At 51.5% G+C, this 19,910-nt stretch overlaps 1 protein-coding gene across 9 annotated transcripts in view; it reads left to right on the top strand.

Annotated features, from left to right (window-relative positions):
- The window catches only part of CRHR2 (corticotropin releasing hormone receptor 2), a 44,581-nt gene extending 35,916 nt beyond the window's left edge, over positions 1 to 8,665 (top strand). For 4 of the 9 annotated variants that reach the window (XM_004269941.3, XM_049714863.1, XM_049714864.1 and 1 more), the window contains 5 exons: positions 647 to 719; positions 5,526 to 5,611; positions 5,784 to 5,919; positions 6,348 to 6,389; positions 7,580 to 8,665. In XM_004269941.3, the coding sequence (XP_004269989.1) occupies positions 647 to 719; positions 5,526 to 5,611; positions 5,784 to 5,919; positions 6,348 to 6,389; positions 7,580 to 7,720 (478 nt within the window). In that variant the 3' untranslated portion in view covers positions 7,721 to 8,665. Of the gene's footprint in view, positions 1 to 646; positions 720 to 930; positions 1,294 to 5,525; positions 5,612 to 5,783; positions 5,920 to 6,347; positions 6,390 to 7,579 lie in introns of those variants that run through there. The other 5 variants (XM_049714861.1, XM_049714862.1, XM_033428321.2 and 2 more) reach the window with 3 other exon arrangements.
- The last annotated feature ends 11,245 nt before the right edge of the window (positions 8,666 to 19,910 follow it).

The following is a 19,910-nucleotide window of genomic DNA, read 5'->3' on the forward strand; positions in this document are numbered from 1 at the left end:
TTCCTGAACTCTGTGGGGCCCTTTCTGAGGTCCAGTAGGAGTTGCTGGCAGAGCCAGACTGGGTCCTGGGCCAGCCCTTCCTCCATCCAGACCCTGAAGCTTCTTCACCCCTAGCATCCCCAAAGAATAACCAAGCCTCTAACAGGAGCAAGCTTCCTTCCCTGGGTGAATGAGGCCAGGGATCGGGCTAGGAGAAGGCTCCCGCCTCCACGTCTGCTGCTTTGTGCGTCTGAGTGCCTGGCACAAGGAGAGGCGGGTTCCAAGCAATGCGGGAACAGGTGGTACAGGCAGTTGGGCCCTGGCCAGCGACGGGGAGCCCAGCTCTCCTTTCATGGGCCTCCTGCATGTCCAGCCCTGGGCCCAGCATCCTGGGATGGGGTGAGGGAGCAAGGAGAAGGGGGAGGAGACCCAGGGCCTGCCTCAGTCTGCCTGGGGAGACCAGACCCTCCATGTAGGGCAAAAGGCAGCCCAGGTATGAGCCAGGGTGGTCAGTGGGGCTGGGGCTGTCCACCCAGGCTTCGGGGGAAGGAAGAGCCATGGAGATTGGATCTCAGAAAGAGTCAAGACAGAGGACCCTGGCCCCGAGGCTGCAGTGGTCCCCAGGCTGTGGTTCAGCAGGCCACTTACAGCCACTCCATCTTTGCAGGTGCTGGTTTGGCAAGGAGCCCGGCGACCTGGTGGACTACATCTACCAGGGCCCCATCATCCTCGTGCTCTTGGTAGGTCCTCAGTGGGAAGTGGGACAGGGCTGGGCACCAGGAGGACAGCAGAGGACCCACCCAGCAGAGATGCTGGGGAGGGACAGGGTCTGGATCGGCCCCCCCGCACACACTCTGTACGCACCACCCCGCTGCCTGGCATCCCACTCCCAGCTCTCCCTTCCTCGCGCTCCACGCCCTGATGCAGCCCTCTCCCCTCTCTGGCCCTCAGGTTCTGGGCAGAGAAAAGCCGACTGGCAGATTTCTAATGCCTCCGACATCTGACATCCCCTTGCCAGGTACAAGCCAGGCAAGGAGGGCAGCTGGTGGCAAGAGAAGGGTCCGCGGGATTCTGTTCAGCCCAGACCTACTCTCCCTCTACCCGCAGCGACCCCCTCCAGGGCCCAGCCCACCGCCCCCAGCCTGGAGCAGTGGGACAAAGGAAGCATAACGAGCAATTATTCCTCATCCAGCTCCCCGCCCTTTGCCAAATGTATTAACATCTAAGGTATAATTGCTGCCAGGTATCTAAACCACAACGAGCTTTAATTAAGGTAGATTTTAAGTAGAGGCTGCATTCTGCAAAAGAAAAGAACCCATTATATATCATACGCTAAAAAAAATAGACATACAAAAAAGCCCCATAAGAAACTGGCATTTACGTAAGACTCATTTCAGGCTTGTTAATTTCAGGCTCCTTAAAGGGCCACCTGCTCCCAGTGCAGGATGCTTGAGAGAGCACCACCCCCTTGCACACAGCAGGTGCCTAATGGGGGCTTCTTTGGTCTACCTTGGAGACAATGACTGTTTATCTCTTTTTATTTCCTTACTCTCCTCCTTTTTGTAATTTCCTCAGGGATTCATTTGACCCCCCATCTTTGGAGTGTCCTTGATGTATACGAACCGGAGATGACTAGGAAGGTTTTTTACCCACTGCCTGAAATTCCACCCTCAGGGCTCCATTCATTTCAGAGATAGAAGCCAGTCCTTGTCAGCTGTCAGAAGGGGGAATCATTGTCCTTGGAGTCCTAGCTGCAATGAGTCACTGATGCCCCCCTCCACCAGTGTGAGCGGAAAGGCTGGCTTGGGTGGGAAGCGAGCCGCCTCTGCAAAGATGTTGGACAGCAGTGAGGAAATGAACAGAGAAGGGGGACAGGCTTGGAAGGCGCAGTGACAATACCCAACTCCCACCTCCTCTCCATGCCCCCTTCTCCGGTTCCACCCTTACCAAGAGCCCCGTGCTTGTCTTTCCCTTTGGACCCAGCCCACACCCAGCTATATGCATGGACAGGGCTTCCAGGTTCCAAGCTCAGCCCTTCCAGAAGCTCTATCTTCATTACTTCCGATCCTCACATCCTCGATGCCTGGAAGTAGGGATGATGCTCCCCATTTCACAGATGAAGAACCTGGGAGGTGAAACAGCTGCTCAAGGTCATCACTAATAGTTAGCTGAGCTGAGACTGGAGGGCAGGTTACCCACCACCTCCCGCCATCCCTTCCTTTGGATACCCTGCCACCCCTGGCCTCCCCCAGCAGTCCACAGCTGTCTGAGAGACCCGTGCTCATTTCTGGGTTCTGGGAAGTGAGTTGGCTGGTTGGGTTTGCAGGAGGCTGTTGTCACTGTTGATGGCGTGGGAAAGGCATGAGCTCAGTGCTTTCCATGAGTATTTGAACCTGTGCCAACCTTCCCAGATGGGCTCCATGGCTATCCCCACTGGACGGACAAGGAAGCAGAAGCTCAGAAACGTTAATTAAGTCATTTGCCCAAGGCCACGCAGATGCCAATCGGAATAGCTGGAATTAGAGCCATGCGACAAGGACTTGGTGGGACGTGGTCCCAGGAAACACAACGAGGGGTGGGAGTAGAGGACAAGGAAGGGAGGAAACCGATAAACGTTAAGTGATAAGCAGGCTTCCATGGGGCAACACGTAGAAGAGTCTCAGAATTGACCCCTGGTCGGGAAGCAGGGTTACTTACCCATATGCTTCATGCCCCATCCGTGGAGGTTGCCCTGGAGACCTTGAATCCCCACATTTCCAGCTACCCTCTCCCCATTTTCAGGCTGAGCTAGCTCCCCTGGCACCAGAGAAAGCCCCAAGCTGAGAACTGTCCCCTGCAGCTACAGGTGAATGGTGTGTGGCACGTGAGGTCTGTCCGGTGAAAGCCTTGCCTCTTTGTTCCGTGGGTGGTGTCTTCCTCAGCAATATCCCGGCTGCCCCTATTCCAAATGGAGATCCCAGGGCCTCCACCTGCCACTGGGGATCTCGGGGGTGTGTCCAAGAGCGGCATTTGGAACAAGCGCCTTTGATGTGCATACTCTAGTGGGAGAACCCTGGTGTCCAGGGGCCTTGTGAGCAGGGATGTGAGTTGTCTGGGCTTTCTCTGTGGCCCAGCCAGGGCCCTGAACGCAGTAGGACTCAGGACTTGGGCCTCTGAGACTCACTAGGCTCCACAGATCCAGGTGGACAAGCAGGCTGGCTATGTTGCTGGGCTTGGTGAATGTGCGCTACAAGGAGCTGCGATGTGATGGCAGCACCCCAATACCCAGAGCTGGAGGGGAGCAGAGGACACCCCCAAGGGCTGGGACTACCTCTCCCAGCCTGGGTTTAAAGGACAGAAGGAACCGTGTCTGAAGCCAAGGAGGAAGAGATGTCAGTCCCCCTTCCTCCCTCCCTGCCCGCCTCTGCACATGCGCAGACAGGGAGGGTTTGGAAACCAGGTGGGAGGGCGGTGTCAGCGGCTCCCTGGGGAAGGGAGGAAGGTGCCTGCAGTGAAGTGAGGTGGAGAAGATGTTGTAAAGGGGGAAGCTGGGAACCAAGCCCAAAAGGAAAGAGTGACTTTGGGGCTGCACAGACCAGCCTGAGGTGGGGTGTAGGCAGCATCACCAGCTCCTGCCTAGGGTGAGCAGAGGGCATAAGGCCTTGTCTCCCAGACCCTCCCCACCAGCCCCTGTCCCTGCTCTTGCCTCAGCACATGGAACAGCGCCCTGTAGCCCAGAGGTGCTCAGCAATTGCTTATTGACTAGATGGATGGGTGGTTGGATGGTTAGTGGATGTATGTACGTTACCTGTTGAATAAGTGGGTGAGTGGGTGGGTGGGTAGATAAACTGATGAATGGAATGTTGAGTAGATATTTAGATGGCTGGATGAATGTTACATGTTAAATAAGTGGGTGGGAGGGTGGGTGGATAAAATAATGAATGGATGGTTGAGTAATATTTGGATGGATTAATGGATGGAGGGATAGATGGATAAGAGTGGGTGGATAACTGAGTGAATTGCTTAGTGGGTTTATGGACGATTAGTGAATAAGATTTAATGCAGGGAAATGTGGAAGAAATGAGAATATATTTTGAGTCCAACAACCTCTGTTCTCACAGAAGTCATGAAGAATCGGAAAAGGTCAAGTATTTTGTATCACTTGTGTGAGAAAATTAGGATCGGCCTGTGTGTTAAAGTGACCTCACGATCCAAGGGCAAAGACCAGAAACCCAGGAGCTGGAAATTAGACAGGCCTTAAGAGGAAGCAAGGTGCAGCAGGCCATGGGCAGCCCTGGCTGAACGCTTCCACCACCCCTCACCCTGGGTTCACCAGGCTGTGCTACTGTGGGCACTGGAACAGCAGGCCGTGGCTGAGGAGGGAGCCCCCCAGGGCCCCAGAGTAGCCTCAAGCTTAGGGGTGACCCAGAGGCCACAGGGATGTGTGTCCCGTGATGTCTGCCTGTGTCCCCAAGCCTCAGAGCTTAGGAGGCTCCAGAAATGACGGAATCTCAGGACCAGGACTTGGGAGGGGTGTGTGTGTGTATAAACACACGCACACACTCAGACATGTGCACACACACGAGCCAGCAGACACCCCTGGGCTAATACGTATCTCCTTCTGACCCATGGGTACTTTCCTGTGCGAGGTCCCCAGGGTGTTAGGCATACAACACTCACTTTCCTGTCTACTCGCACTTGGAGATGGATGAAGAGAGACACGGGTGTGTCCATGTCCCCAGGTCCACACTCACACAGGAACACACCAAGGCAAACACACAAGCACAGAGAACAGACCCACGGGGAGCATGGAGAAGGCAGCACACAGGCACACAGACAAGCCGACACGGGTTAACAGGACACTTGCACACCCACAGAGACCACCACATGCAGCACAGGGCTGCCCCGGGAGGCCACACGGGCAGGTCCCGGGGAGAGGCTGGGAGCGGCAGGCTCCGATGCTGAGAGAAGGCTCAGAATGAAGATAAGTGAGGCCCTTCCAGGAGCCAGCTGCTGGAGTCAGCCCAGCAGCCTGTTCATCTCCACTGCCTCAGGCGTGTCTGCGAAGAATCTAGAGTTTTCCTGGGTGCAGGGGACGAATGGTGAGAGATTAATCACTCCTCCCAGCAACCGAGTTATTAACCACTCCATCTGGCCGGGTCTGCTCCACCAGGGCAGGACTGTCCTGTGTCCAAAGGGCCTCAGGGAGACCCTCAGTTGACAAGTGGGGGCCCTGCAGCAGCGGGGGCGGGCCGGGCAGAGCTCTGGGTGCTTCAGGAAGGAGTGACCTTTGTGCCCTTGTGCACTGCCTCCAAGGCTGCTTTTCCTCCCTCGGGTCAGGGTGTGGAGAAGCAGGCTCTGGAGTCCTCAGGTGACAGGGGACCCGGCAAGTGGGGTACCTGCCTGCCCCGGGGAGGGAGGAGCAGAGGTCTTGGGACCCCAGGCAGGTGCTGGGGTGAGTGGGTTGGGCCGTGGATTCTCAGTGGGTTACAGGGGAGGTGGTCGCCTCTCCTCTCATCCCCACCGCGTGGTCCTTCCTTTTTCCCTCTCTGCCCCCGTCCCTCCAGATCAATTTTGTATTTCTGTTCAACATCGTCAGGATCCTAATGACGAAGTTACGAGCATCCACCACGTCAGAGACGATCCAGTACAGGTGAGTGATGGGTGCCTTGACCCTCAGCGGGGGAGGAGTGAGGAGGCCATCTGGGCCATCCCCCTGCCTCTGGGTGGGGCCCTCGCTCAGGCTCCCAGAAGAGACGCCAGCGAGTGAGGCCCCACGTGCCTCAGGGGCTCAGATGGGTCTTGTCACCCTTCCCCCTCCCCAGGAAGGCGGTGAAGGCCACCCTGGTTCTCTTGCCCCTTCTGGGCGTCACCTACATGCTCTTCTTCGTCAGCCCTGGGGAGGACGAGCTGTCACAGATCGTGTTCATCTATTTCAACTCCTTCCTGCAGTCATTCCAGGTGGGGCACGTAGTGGGATGCGGCCACAGAGAGCGCCCCTGACCTGGCGTGCTCAGGCACCCGTGCCCTCGCTGGCTTGGTTTAGTTCGTATGCACTGAAATACAAGCGCGTGCACATCCTGAACCCAGGCCCTGGCGCCGTCACTCCCACCCCAGGGCCCAGGTGGGCCCACCCCTGACTGGGTCAGGGTCACCCTAGCCTGCACCTCCTGCCGGCCCGGCCCCTGCTCTGAGGACTCATGGCAGCCTGTCACTCGCAGTGGACCCCGGTACACCTGCTCCACGATGGGGGTGCCTACCCAGCTCTGAGCCTCCGGGGTCCCGAGTCAGAGTGTTCCCCCAGTCATCCTGTCCCCTCTCCACCCCCCGACCCCCCAGGCAGAGTGGCTCCCTGAGCAGGTCAGTGACGTCTCCCTCTTCCTTCCCAGGGTTTCTTTGTGTCCGTCTTCTACTGCTTCTTCAACGGAGAGGTATGACTCCAGGCCCGGGAGGCCTGTCCTCAGACCCCACTCCAGGGAAGTTCGAGGGGAGCCCCCCAGCCTTTTGGGCATCCCTGGCTCTGCTCAGCTCTGCTCTGGAGAAGGGAGGGGAAGTCTGGAGAAACCACCCAGCTTTGGGGAGACAGGAATCCTGCCTGAGGGACTCCAACCAGTTTAGAAGGTTGACTCTGCAGGTCAGAAACGATATACCGACTCTCTCATTGCACTCGGAGAGCTGGGTGGGCAGGAGCCCAGGCCACAGGGGCTCACAGAAGAAGGAAGCCAGAACACAGGTGATGACAGGAGAGTGCTTTCCAGGAGCAAGTCAGGTGCGAGCCGTACATCCAGGCCTTTATGGACCCAGGGAGCAGAAAGACACCAGCGTGTCCTTTCCTGTCCCCTGCCGCCGCAGAGAAGGCCACACGCCTGTGGGTGGGCTCCAGGGAGCCAGGCTCTGGTGAAACTTGGTTAGCTTACAAGGCCCAGAATCCCAGCGCGGCGGACTTGGGGGAGATGTTCGCTCAGGCCTGTGGTGGGTGAGGACACACAGTGGGTGCTGGGGCAAAGAGCAGACACCCTCCCAGGGCCCGAGAGCTTCCAGACACCCCAGAGGAGCGCCAGTGCCATCCTGAGGCCTCTTCACCTGCCCGTGCACAGGGCAATGGTGGGGTCTGCATGCCTGGGTCTCTGTCAGTTAAAGCAGACCCCAGATAGGAAAGTCCAGCAGTGGAGACCGGCACGTGCTGGAGGGCAGGGAGAGAAGGAGCCATAAAGCAAGCAAGCAATGCTTACAGAACAGTTATTCTGTTCAACCACGTGCCAGGCTAGCCTGTGGGGGACACGATCCAGCTTGCAGAAAAACTTCTTCCATTGCAATACAAATGAGAATAGAACAGCACCAGTGACGGTCGGGTCTTGCAATGACTAGCTCTCCATCTCAGCTGCGTGCTGTGGTAAGCAATGCAGGTCTTCCAGGAGGTAGAGGAGGTCAGGGCTGCAGAGGAGGTGAGAAGGACCCTGCTTTTGGGAACAGCCGGTCTCTGGATGTGAGGCTGGCAGTCAGGGGGGCCGCCCCAGCCTCCCTTGGTGGCCCTGCAAGGGGCAGGGAGCAGGGGAGAGGACCGGCCGGGACCCAGGATTGGCCTCCACAGGCCCAGGTGAGCCGCCTCCTAACCCCGCAGGTGCGCTCGGCTGTGAAGAAGAAGTGGCACCGCTGGCAGGACCGTCACTCCCTCCGAGTCCCCGGGGCCCGGGCCGTGTCCATCCCCACGTCACCCACGCGGGTCAGCTTCCACAGCATCAAGCAGACGGCGGCTGTATGACCCTCAGTACCCTCACCTCGCCCATCACTCCACCATCGGGACAGCCTCTCCATCCTCCTCCAGCACCTTTCTCTGGGTTCCCCTGGCTGCGCAGGCTCTGATGGGGGCAGAGGGAGGGGGGAGACCAGCTCTCCAGGCCGGCAGGAGGGAGGCTATGCAGCAGCACGAGGGGCTCTCAGGAACCAGGGCCAGCTGGACCCCAAGTCTCAGTGCGAGAGGGAGCTGAGCCGGGAAGTCACGGGAACCCCCGGAGGAGAGCGGGTCACAGGGCTTCAGGCATTGCCCACACCAGCCTCTCTGGCTGGATCCTCACAGTCGCCCTGTTCACTGATGAGGAAACTGAGGCCCAGAGCCAGGGAGGGCCTGCCCAAGTCACACAGCTAGTTCATGACAGACCTGGGGCTCCTTTGCCCCACTCATGGCAGGGGTCTTCCCACCAGCGGCGGGGTGATGGTTGGTCCCACACCCTGCCTTCTGCCTCTAAGTTCTGTGGCGCCCTCTGCAGTTGGAGGGAGGCACAGCAGCTGGAGTAAGATTCATTCCACTGGCTTCGTCCCTGGGACTCTCACTTAGAGAAGCCTCACCTACACCCCATCCTCCTGCCTCTCGGACCCTTGGAAGGATGCTGCCTCCTTTCCTGAGAGCCCTCTTCTCAGCCTAGTCCACCGATTCAGGGCCTTGGGGAGGGGCAGGTGGGGAGGAAGAGGTTGCCAGGGCAGCCGTACACGCTTAGACCAACCAGATACAGGGTGTAGGATGAAACGGGGAGGAGACACGTGGGGGACGACAGGCTGGGAGAAGGAGTAGGGTAGGAATAGCAGAAACCAAAGTACGTCTTTGGTGACTGGAACTAATCCCTCAGCCCACACCTGAGACTGGGCTTCGGCCTCCCCTTCAGAAACAACATCTCCACTGTCTGTGAAATAAACTGTGCCTCTGTGGAAACGCGGCCTCCCCTCAGGTTTGAAGGCGTGCTGTGGGCCAGGGGCGGTGGGCTGGGTCCATCATCATTTGCAGAGACTCTCGCCCTGGCCTGGGGCCGGTTCTCCCTCTCCACCTGTGCCTGCAGGTCTGTCCCTTATCGTTTGCCCAGGCCAATAGCTGCCCTTCCTCTCCAGCTGAAGGCAGTTTAATTCAGCGTGAAGGAGAGGCCCAGCTCCCCAAGCAGGCCATGGCCTGTTCCTGTTCTGGAATCTGGAGGGAAGTGTAGAGCAGCTCCCCTCCCCCACACTGCAGTCTCCGTGAGCCACAACTGGGGCCATCTCCATCCTGGCCTCCATCCACCCTTCCCTCCAGGAGAAGGTGGGAGTCAAGGGGCCAGAGGAGCCATCAGGCTGGTGTTCAAAAGGGCTTTTGCTCTAGGTATGCCCCTTCCCCCATTTTTTTGAAATTATGTGTCCCATCTTGCACATTTTTAAGTTGACATCTAATATTTTTCACATAAGTTTTAAAACTTGTGAGGGATGTGATTTCTGGCATTTGGTAAATATTTACATTTTAAAATAAAACTGCCCCAACCCTTTAAATTACATCTTATGAAATCCAAACGCAGCAGTGATTTCATACTCTCATCTATTTCAAAACAAAAAAAAACAAAACCCACAACCTGCTCTTCTTTAACAGTTGGAAATTCTAGGTTGTTCCTTTTCTCTTTGAACCTATGTTTTCACTCCATTCCCCCTACAGAATTGTTTTTGCTAATGCAGCACTTTTTACCGTTGCAAGTTTTTTATCGCTCACCTTATCATACTTCTCTGCCACAAATATATATTTAGAAATCGGAATTGAAATAATTTCCTGCGACCAAAGTTTCTAAGAGTTTTTTAGAAAGTCTTCTGGACTTAGTTATTACAACTAATTTTTGATGTAAAATATAAGGTACAGTTGATTAAAACAACATAGATACTAAAAATTTTATAAGTAATTGTTAAACCTAAAAAGGAAAATACTGAAAACACATCTTAGTGAAACAGATAAGAAATTAATTATTTGTGAATCTGTGGATGAATCAGGATTCAGCATCATTTTCTTTTTCCATTTTTAGAGCGCTACATGCTGAGAAGCCTTTCACACAAATAAGGAGATGTCGTCCAATTCTCTGCATTCCTTCTGAGATGCGTGCCCAAAATTGCAGGGTGATTTATCATCAAAAATGATCTGTCAACTGGCCACTTGATTAAGTCCTCTTTAAATCTGGCTGGGAAAAATGAAATGAAAAATCTCAGACTTGTCTGAGTTCATAGTAGGGGCCACAAATCCTGCTTGAATAAATGAATGAGAGCCAGATCCCCAGAAACTTCCAGACGTTAGCTGCTACGCTTTGGAAGGAGAGCCTGTGTAGAAGGGACCCTCTGAGGTAGAGTCCCATGTCCAGTCTGGATATCTGCTTGTTGGACAAATGCCTGAGCATGGAGGGGCAGAGAGGAGCTGATTCTAGATCTGGAAGAACGAAATTCATCCCTCAGCCTCTGTTGTGAATACAACAAAGTAATTAATTGTGATTCTTAATTAGCTCTTCAGGGCACTGAGTAAGGCTCCCTCTGGTTCCCTGAGGCCCAACTGGCGATAAACAATCCGGCATCATGGATCCCCATGGAGACCCCTCTGCCCAAGAAGGTGGAGAAATTCAAAGACCTGCCATTTCTTCCTGCCTCCTCCAGTTCTGGCCTCCAGTTCTCTGGGGAAGGCTGGTGGTAGACCTGCGAGCGACCCTGCAGCTGCCTCCTTTCCTTCTTATTCTTCCAGCTCAGCCCCAAATACATCGTCCTTTCAGGGCTTTCCAAAGGGTGCACTATGGGGTCTGTGTCGCTAGTTCCTAAGCAAATGAACTCCCCCAGCCCTGTGTCTCTAAATCCATCGCATTCCTCTGCCTGACACAGATTCTGGGCTCTCCCCAGCACCATCAACAGGCACACCTGAATGGTAAAGTCTGCATCTGAAGGAATGAGGAGAAAGAACTCCTTCCTTGGAAATGGGACGGATTCTCTTCCCTAGAAAAGTATAAATGTATAATGTGCAAAAGTACAGCGTATTCAATAGCACACGACATGTCTACAGAAACCGCCAAAGGAGCCACGGATCCAAGTTTAAAAGCCCCTGACCTCCGGATAAAATGTAAATACTCTGATTTAGCTAATAAGAATTCCCGTGTTGGTGTGTCTGTTAGAAGCACCAGGGCATTTAAAGGCGCACAGGTTTCTGAGCCCACTCCAGACCTCCCGAAACACGATCCCGGGAGGTGGAAACTCGCCCTTTTAACAAGCATCCTCACACAGGAGGGCCCTGGGAGCCCCCAGCACACAAGGTGTGTCCCGTGCTGTGTCTCCCACTGTGCCCACCTGCCCTGGCAGTGGGCAACTCTTTCCCGGATCCTCTTCAGTGGCCACACTCACCTACAGTATTTATGTAAGGTTGGCTCTCCTCCAGCAGGTCATGAATGGCATGAGGGCAGGGGCTTGTCTGCCCCAGCCCTGAATTGCCAGTACCCAGGAAATGTCAGGGTTTCAAGAGAGAGATTTCATTTGAACTAAGGGTTCCAAAAGCATGAATCTGAAAACCACTGAATTTGCACAATTTTAGTGCCTTTGTTACCGACCTGGTCCTTGGATTCTTTAATCAGTAGAAATTGATAGGAGGTCAGACGAGAAATTCAGGCAAGACTTCACTGGGATTCATGCTGCAGCGCGAGGGAGCTGCAGCGCGAGGGGCACAAGTAACAGGTGCCCTCGATCGCTCCCGAAGCGGGGGAGGGTGACAAGCTGGTCCCTTAAATGCGTAGGGGTGAATTGGTGGGCTGGGAAGCAGGGGTGGCTTAGGTGGTCTGCCCCCCTGCTTGGTGGCGCTGTGTGCAGGGGGCACGCCCAGTACCCTGCTTTTGCTCCCAGCACCTCAGAAATGACAGTTGGTTTGTGGCGTTTTTGTATCTTATTGTTCATAATTGCCCCAAGTCCCATCCTATCTCACCTTGGCCTCTTTCCTTTTGGTGCCCTGCGGGGTAGGAAGTAGTTTTCTAAGTGAGATTGCTGGAGGGACCTTCTACTGAGGCACAGTGGAATGAAAAAAGACAGTACACAAATTTGTAGAAATTGTAGGTCCAGGTGGATCAGTGCATTGAATGTGGAGAAAGGAAGGAAGACGTGAACATTGCATGGCTCTGCATGGCAGATTGGACTAAAAGTTTCTCATTTAATCTTCTGAAAAATCCTGCAATACAGGAACTTCTCTGGCAGTCCAGTGGTTAGGACTCCACACTTCCAATGCAGGGGGTGCAGGTTCAATCCCTGGTCGGGGAACTAAGATCCCATATGCCACACAGTGTGGCCAAAAAATTAAAAAAAATTTTTTTTAAATCCTGCAATATAGAAAACTCAGTTTAAAAAGAAAAAAAAGGTAGCTACCATGAGTTACCAGTTCCTTTTAGGGGGCCTCACGCAGATCCAGGAACTCTTGTCTCTAAAAGGCCCTGGAATCTTAAGAGTTTCTCTGTCTGGAATCTCTTCTTAGGTCTACAAGTTTTATAAAAATTTTTAAATTTACTACTTTCATTTTGGTTATAATCTAAAAAATTTAGTAAAACATATTTTACCTTAAAACACCTTTTTCATAGGATCAATTGAAAGACAGTTTAACAGTACAAAACTTTAGCTCAAGTTTCTCATACTGAGGATTCCCTGATGTGTTCCAGGGGGTTTAGAGACCTGTTTCTTCTACAAAGTCCACTACAATACCAAGTTTGAGAACCTGCCTTGGTCAGAACGACTCAGAGGCTGTGGGGTTTTTGCCAAGTGGGGCAGGTGTTTTGAGCCAATGTTGATCTATGTATGTATGTCCAGGGAAGTCATCTTGAAGTAAGCCGGTTTTTACACCAAAACACTGAACGTGGCAGCTGCCCTGGAGAAGATGCCTTCAGAAGTCATTCAAGTATTGATATTTCTTGAGCACCTACTGAGTGCCAGTTACTCCGCTGGGCATAACGGAGGACATAGCCTTGAATGAAGTGACCCAAATCCTTGTCCTCATGGAACTTACATTCTGATGGGGAGACTGAAAATTAAACAAGACAAACAAGCAAAATGTGTTAAGAAGTGTTAAGGTCTAAAGAGGAGAAGAGGACAAGGAATGGGGGTACGAAGGGTGTACGGATCTTAATGTGCCTGATGGGGAGAGGGTGTGGCTCAATGTTGAAACTGTAGATGGAATGGCTGGGGGAGTGTTCACTGGGGTGATGGCGGAACAAAGTCCTGGAGGCAGTGAGGGAGAATGTGTAAGGATTGGGATGGAAAACATTGCAGGCAGATGAACAGAGAGGGCCAAGGGCCCGCTTCTGTGTGTGCTGGGCAAACAGGACAGAAATCAGCGTGTGTGTGTGTGTGTGTGTGTGTGTGTGTGTGTGTGTGTGTGTTGGTGGGGAGGGGGATGGGGGCCACGCAGGTGTTATTCTTGAGTGACAAGAAAAGCCACTGAGCTTTTAGGTTGAATGGGATCACTTTGGCTGCTGGGTGTGACACAGATTGTGAAGGGGTGCAGGTACAGCGAAGAGTTCAGGTAAGAGTCTTTGGCTATAGAGCAGGCGGGAGATGGCAGTGCCTTGGACCAGGGCGGTGGCCCAATTCTGAATAGCTAGTGAAGATGGATCTGATGGCCTGGATGCGGCACGTAAGAGAGAAAACTCAAGACTGACATCTGTTGTCACTAACCCAGAGGAGAGGTTAATGGAGTGGACCAGTTTGCAAGCTTGCTTCAGAACTCTTCTTAGAAAGATGGGAGCTCTGGCCTCAATTTAAAAAAGAATGTTCATAAAGATTTTTTAAAGCTTGTCAGTGCTTTTTTTCTTTCCCATAATCTCATCCTGCTTAATCTCACTGTCAATTATCTCGTCCTCAGATGCAGAACAGTGGGTTTGGATGAGCCAAAGAAGGTTTTAATTAGCATGAGCTGTTTTAGTTAGCATAACTGCTTCTGCACTAATTGCTGGTGATTGAGTTTTAAGACCCAACAAATGCAGACATTGGCTGGAAAAATTCTACTGCGGCTCGCTTCTGCACCAAGTCCTGAATGGTAAAAAGGAGGGCGGTGAGCTTTGGTTCCCAAAGAGAAGGGCTCTCTCTTCCCAGGCCCAAGCTCAAGAAACTTCCATTAGGTTCAGGCTCAGGCTGTGGCCTGGGACAGAGGTGGGGAGGGTTAGAGCAGGGCTATCACAGCTAGATTCTCGAAGAGTCAGGACTGGAATCCACTTTGCAGGGTTTCTGACACAGAGCTCACAGCTGCACCCACCCCCATCCAGCAAGATCACAGCTCCTTAAATAAAATCACCCGGGGAAACCGAAATCCCACTTCCCCATCCCCACACCTGCTCATCTAATTGGGTCACTGGATACAAGTTTCTTTTAAATTCACATTGTCAAAGAGAAGCTCCTTTCGGGAGAGTGATGGGTCCAGCACTTCACGTGGCAAGAAAGTGCACAACGGTGCAAGAGTAGGCAAAACACTGAAGGGAACAAGAGGAACGACGCCCCCTCTGAGGGAGCCCCTAAGGCTCATCTTGATACGCTGTCCCTGTCCACAACACGTACAGTCCACAGCATCTGGGCTCCCACAGAGGAGACAGACAGTGCACATTTGCTCATTCAAACAGACCCTTTCTCTTTGAAATCCAACTAATCCAACTGTCCATGACCCAGGACTGGGTCTCTCCATCTGGTGTCCACAGCTGCAGTTCTGCAATCTCCCCTCTGGCCAACGTGGAGTGGGCTTAGAATTAAAAAATAAATCAAGCCTTTCTCATTTAACACAAGGGTCACCCACCAACCCCACCCCACAGGGTCCAACGCAGGTTCACCTGCCTAAAGTTGTGCTGATGGAGGGCTTTCTTCTTTCTTTCTTTCTGAATGAGGACACAGTTTCTTTAATGGTAAAGAATTGTCAGCTTTAGCTTATACACGTTGCCCACAGTAACACTGCCTGTGTGTCTGAGTTGACTCACTTGGGGAAGTGTCTGCCTCCAGAGTCTACCCTTTACTATGATGATACCTCAGCCGCAGGAAATGACATCGGGCAGGAAAACGAGAATGGTTATAGGTTCTGGACCCAAGTATCAACAAGCACAGAGCAGTCAGGCCAAAGACAGGCACCTCCCACTCAGCTGGCTCCGGTGCAACTCGCAGGAGTGAGGGGAAAGGTATTACTCAGCTGTTCATGGACGGACCTACTAAAAACTTAAATCATTCTGTTCAACCAGCTTTCAGAAAAGGACACGAACGGTCAAGGAGAGGAGAAAAAGGAATGAGTGACTCAGGTGACAGTTCTCCCCTCTCCAGGTGAGAGCCCCTTATGGTTCCCGTGTAATAACTCTTAGCACTCCTCACAGACCCAGACGGCAGACAGCTGTGCGCATGTTTATGCCCTAGCTGCTTGCACTGATGACTCAGTTTTTTTTTAAATAAATTTATTCATTTATTTATTTATTTTTGGCTGCGCTGGGTCTTCCTTGCTGCAGGCGGGCTTTCTCTAGTTGCGGCGAGCGGGGGCCACTCCTCGTTGCGGTGCATGGGCTTCTCATTGCGGTATCTTTTATTGTGGAGCACGGGCTCTAGGCACACGGGCTCTAGGCGTGCGGGCTTCAGTAGTTGTGGCTCACGGGCTCTAGAGCACAGCCTCAATAGTTGTGGCGCACGGGCTTAGTTGGTCCGCATGTGGGATCTTCCCGGACCAGGGCTCAAACCCGTGTCCCCTGCATTGGCAGGCAGATTCTTAACCACTGTGCCACCAGGGAAGTCCCTGATGACTCAGTTCTGACACATGCCCTAACCTGGGCAAAAGAACCTTAAATGGCTTCACAAATGATGCCTAAATGGTTTTGGTAAATCTATATATCGAGGCGGACAGGAATGCTGTGAACAACCTGATGCCAAGCAAAAATTGCATGCATTTTATGGGAAATACCCCAAATGAGCAAATGTTGAACAGTGGACAAGAGATAAAAGTAGGAAATAAGCAAGGGCGAGAGAGAGATGAGAAGAGGAAAATTTTAGCTTGATAGGACATTAAGCAAAATTGGTGGTTGAGGACAGAAATGGGTTCGTGGAGACAGAGAATATCAGTGCTATAGTGTACCAGTGAGCCTGTGGACAGTCTTCTTGCCGCTTCCCTCATCTTCCTCTCTAGTGTGGGCAACAGAGAGAGGAAGATGAGGGAAGGCACAGTTTCTCGTGATATGAGTCATGGCTGAGAAAACTAGACTTCCTAACGTGGCTGAGAATCTGCTGCTACAAACTCCAAAGTGTGGGACATAAGGAAAGGTCTTGAGTTGCAGGGCGAGGTTGTATACAAGTAAGACTTTCCGGATGGCAACAAACTGTCTAAGCTTTGTAAAAAGTGACTGAGTAAGGCTTAGATGCAGTTAGGATAGTGACAAGGACGGGAAGTAAGTTGTAGGCTCCTCCAGGAGCCCCATCCCTTACAGACCTATGAACCTGTCCAGTTAGCCACAAAGCCAACTCCACGACTCTATGGTACCGAGTGATAAAACTCAAGGTCAGCTATTTGGATTTGCAAAAGGTCAAGCTTTCCCAGCATTTGAGAAGGTAAGTTTCCACGGCTGTCAGAGAACACACGGATTTCCTCATTCTCTGAGGCTGAATACGCCGGAGCACTTCTCTTCTTAAAGGAAAGATTTCTTCGGACGCTTCAAGGCACGCTTCCTCTAGTCATCTTCATCCCCAGCCACAAAGGTAGAAACTAGCAGAGCACAGATGACAGCGTAGTGCGATTTGATCGTGTACTTTGAACTTGGTTCAAAACTGGTTCTGCCCCCTACTAGCTGAGTGAACCTGTAAAGCTTCTGCTTCCTTTTTCTTTTATGTACAAGGACAATAAGGATACTTAAATTATTGTAAGGGTAGAAAGAGAGAGCACAAGGGACCTCTCTTAGAACAGCCTGGCACGTGGTAGGCACCCAGCAAACGTGCCCTTCTCCCTGGAAACACTGTGCTCCAACCACTGAAGTCCTGGGGAATGGGACAGGCCAGCCTATGGGGCCGAGGAGGGGAATTCACCCCCCAACACTGGGCAAGGGAAGCAGGATGTGAGCTGTAGAGGGTTCGTGAGCGCACATTCACATTTCATGCTCACAGCGGAGCAATGAAAACAATGCCCGCTAAATCCATCTTTTCTGGGAACTTTGGTGTTGACAACTTTTGACCCCTGTTGTCATTAGAAACTTTGTTCAGAAGACCCTTCCCCACCCCGGAGTGAGGGGGGCGGGGTTCAGGCTCTTTATGGCTTGAGGTGAAGCCTCCGTTATAGCAGAGGTTTTCCTAAGGTGCTTTCAAAAGACTGATGCCCGGGCAACAGAACTCAATACATTGGCTTGAGGGAAGCACAGATGTGAGCAATTTTTAAAGCTCCAGTGTCTCCAGTGTGCAGCCAGGGTTGAGAACTAACTCACTGCTGCGACAGGTTTAAAAAGATGTGTCCTGAAACATGCAAGGAAGGTACACCATCCCAGCTGGGAGAACAGAAGTCACCAGCACCAGAGGGGCTCCTGGCAGGAGGGCAGGGCCACAGGCTACTGCTCTCAGGCATTTCCTGGTGAAGCTCCCAAATTATATTCCAATTTCGGAAGAGATATTAATCCCCTCCACATGGTCTTAACACAATTATTGGTTAGACACAGCCCAGTAACCAAGAATTATTGAAGAGACAAGAGGCGAATTTAAGGCACAGCAAAATTATTCATCCATTCATTTGCTGAACCTTCAGCTAGATTTCTTTGTGCTGTAGGCCAAATGCCAAACAAACAAAACCTGCCTACCTACTATGCCTTACACAGTCAGACTATCAGCAAAGATGCTGGTGCAAGGCTCTTTCACATGAGTGACGCTATCAAAATCTCTCCATCCTAGGTGCCCCCCCGCAAGAGACACAGATTAATAGTTTCCTCTGGTGACAGGAGGTTAATTTAGGCGCAGCTGTAACCAGAGATCATTTGCATTTATTTCCAGGTGATCTGGTTCTCTTGTGAATAGACTCCGCTGGCTAAGACAGTCACTACCATTACCCTAAGTTTATACTGGTTAAGGGACCAATAATAAATAAAGGTCTAGAGTGAATGTATTTCAAGTGATTTATTGAACAAAATAATTTTGCAACTTGTTGTCACAAAGACCTTTGGACATCAGACATCTCTAGTACCATCTCACCCAATTAGTAAGATCATTTCTGTATTTACACGACTTGGCAATGATTTCCTTTTCTGGAACGCTCATCTATATTCAGTATTTTACTACTATGAGCTATTAAGCACTACTAAGGTTCTGGACTCCTGCAGAACTCAGGCACAGGACACCTCTCTAGACTCAGCTCCTGAATTCCAACCGAAGTTTTAAAGGAACTCCTGTGTTCCTACGTACATTCCATGGAAACCAGTTAGAATCTGACCCTTCCCCGTCCCTGTTTTTCAGGACAGTGAAGAACAGATGTGGCTTCTCTGAGAGGCAGTGCTACTTACCCAGCTCTTGAGCTACAGCCCAGTTTGCTACATACAAATACATAAATAATAAGGGCCTTACAGTATATCAAGCCAGAAAGACCCTGGCTTTATATACACATCGGGCTTGAACAGAGGAGAGGGGTGCGTGCACACAACTCTTGTGTGTAAAGAGCCTCTTTGTTTAGAAAACAACTCTTTCGCTGCTTGTGCTCACAATGAAGCACACGTGACACAGAACCAGAGGGCTCTGCACTGGCCCATCTTCCCCACTCGGGTAATCAGTCGCTTCAGAGACACCGGGTGTTCTCTCAGGAGAAATCACGCATTGCACATAGAGGAAAGAACAGAGAAGGCAGGGCTGGTAGAATTAATATCCAGCAACTAACTCATGGCAAATGTATTTTCCAATGAAAAGCGAAGAGCGCTTGGGTTCCAATCCCTTTATGATCCGAAGTAGGTAAATCCCACTATGTGTTTAATATATCTTTTCCCATCAAGGAGCTCATAACAATGTCTGAGGTGGCGGTGACTGTCTGACTATGGAGGTGCCCACTGTAAAAGGAAGTTAAATAAATGGGAAGAAGTAAAGACAACTGCCCCCCACCCCTACTCCAGCCCCAATGTGACAATGCTGGAATATACCCCAAGTGAAGAGCTAGATTATTAGGAATCTGAGGTGAAAAGAATCCCTAGAAAATAAAAACTCAGTTTATTTAAAAGCTAGTTCCTTCTAATTTAATGATGAATATTTTGAAAAGCACTGGGTAGAAGAGAAATAAGTTTCAGTGAAAGGCTTTCTTCCCCATATTTGTTCAAAACTTCAAGACTCATCCAAAGTCTATTTATTGACGACCTACTACGTGCAATACTGTGGTAGGCGTCATCGGAGATGAGATAAAGATGAGAGAATCCCTGGGGCACTCTTCAACTGCTCTTCACACCCAAGACAAAGGAAAACATTCTGGAAAGGGCCCCTCCCCTCCCCTCTACTGTCTGAGAGGAAGATGGGAAGCCAGACAGTCTTAGGTCTGTAAATAAAGAGCTGCTCAAATTGGCACATCCTTGAATTTTTTCCTAACAAATAAACATCTGTGTTCTGAGTGTCCTGTACAAAAACATCATAGAAGTAAAGTCCCTCAAAAGCTGAGCCAAAAACTACTAGTGATTTCCAGGGCTACCTGGGAAGCCAAGTACAAGCGCGTCTTAAAATTCAAATAGAGGCTTTCTGTCAAGGCACCCCCTCCCGGAGACTCTGTCAGCAGGACAATGGGGTCAGCAGCCCTGACCCCACCCTGGCAAGCCTCCTCCGCACCTCAGCTCCTCCCAGAAGCCGCACACCTACTCAGAGACTGCTGCCTCTTTGGCACAGTGCATCACCACCTTCTCGGAGAAAGAGAAAGGATAGAAAAGGCAAGTCCACAGACAGATGAGTGGCTGCTTGCAGCTGGGGCTGGGAGGCGCATGAGAGCTCCTTTTGGAGCGACAGAGATGTTCTAAAATTGGAAGGCAGTTACACAGCTCTGTAAATACACTAAACGCCATCAGATTGTAAGCTTCAAACAGGTGAACTTTACGGCTCTCTGAATAAAGTTAACTTTAAAATGTATTAACTGTGTTTAACATTAAGCCGTGAGTGTCTACCCAAAGGTAGGAGAAATAGCTTTGCTGAGAACGCGGAAAGATGAGCAAGCGGATTACAGG

Source organism: Orcinus orca, chromosome 9 (assembly GCF_937001465.1).
Source record: "Orcinus orca chromosome 9, mOrcOrc1.1, whole genome shotgun sequence".
In the NCBI taxonomy this organism is placed as follows: Eukaryota; Metazoa; Chordata; class Mammalia; order Artiodactyla; family Delphinidae; genus Orcinus; species Orcinus orca.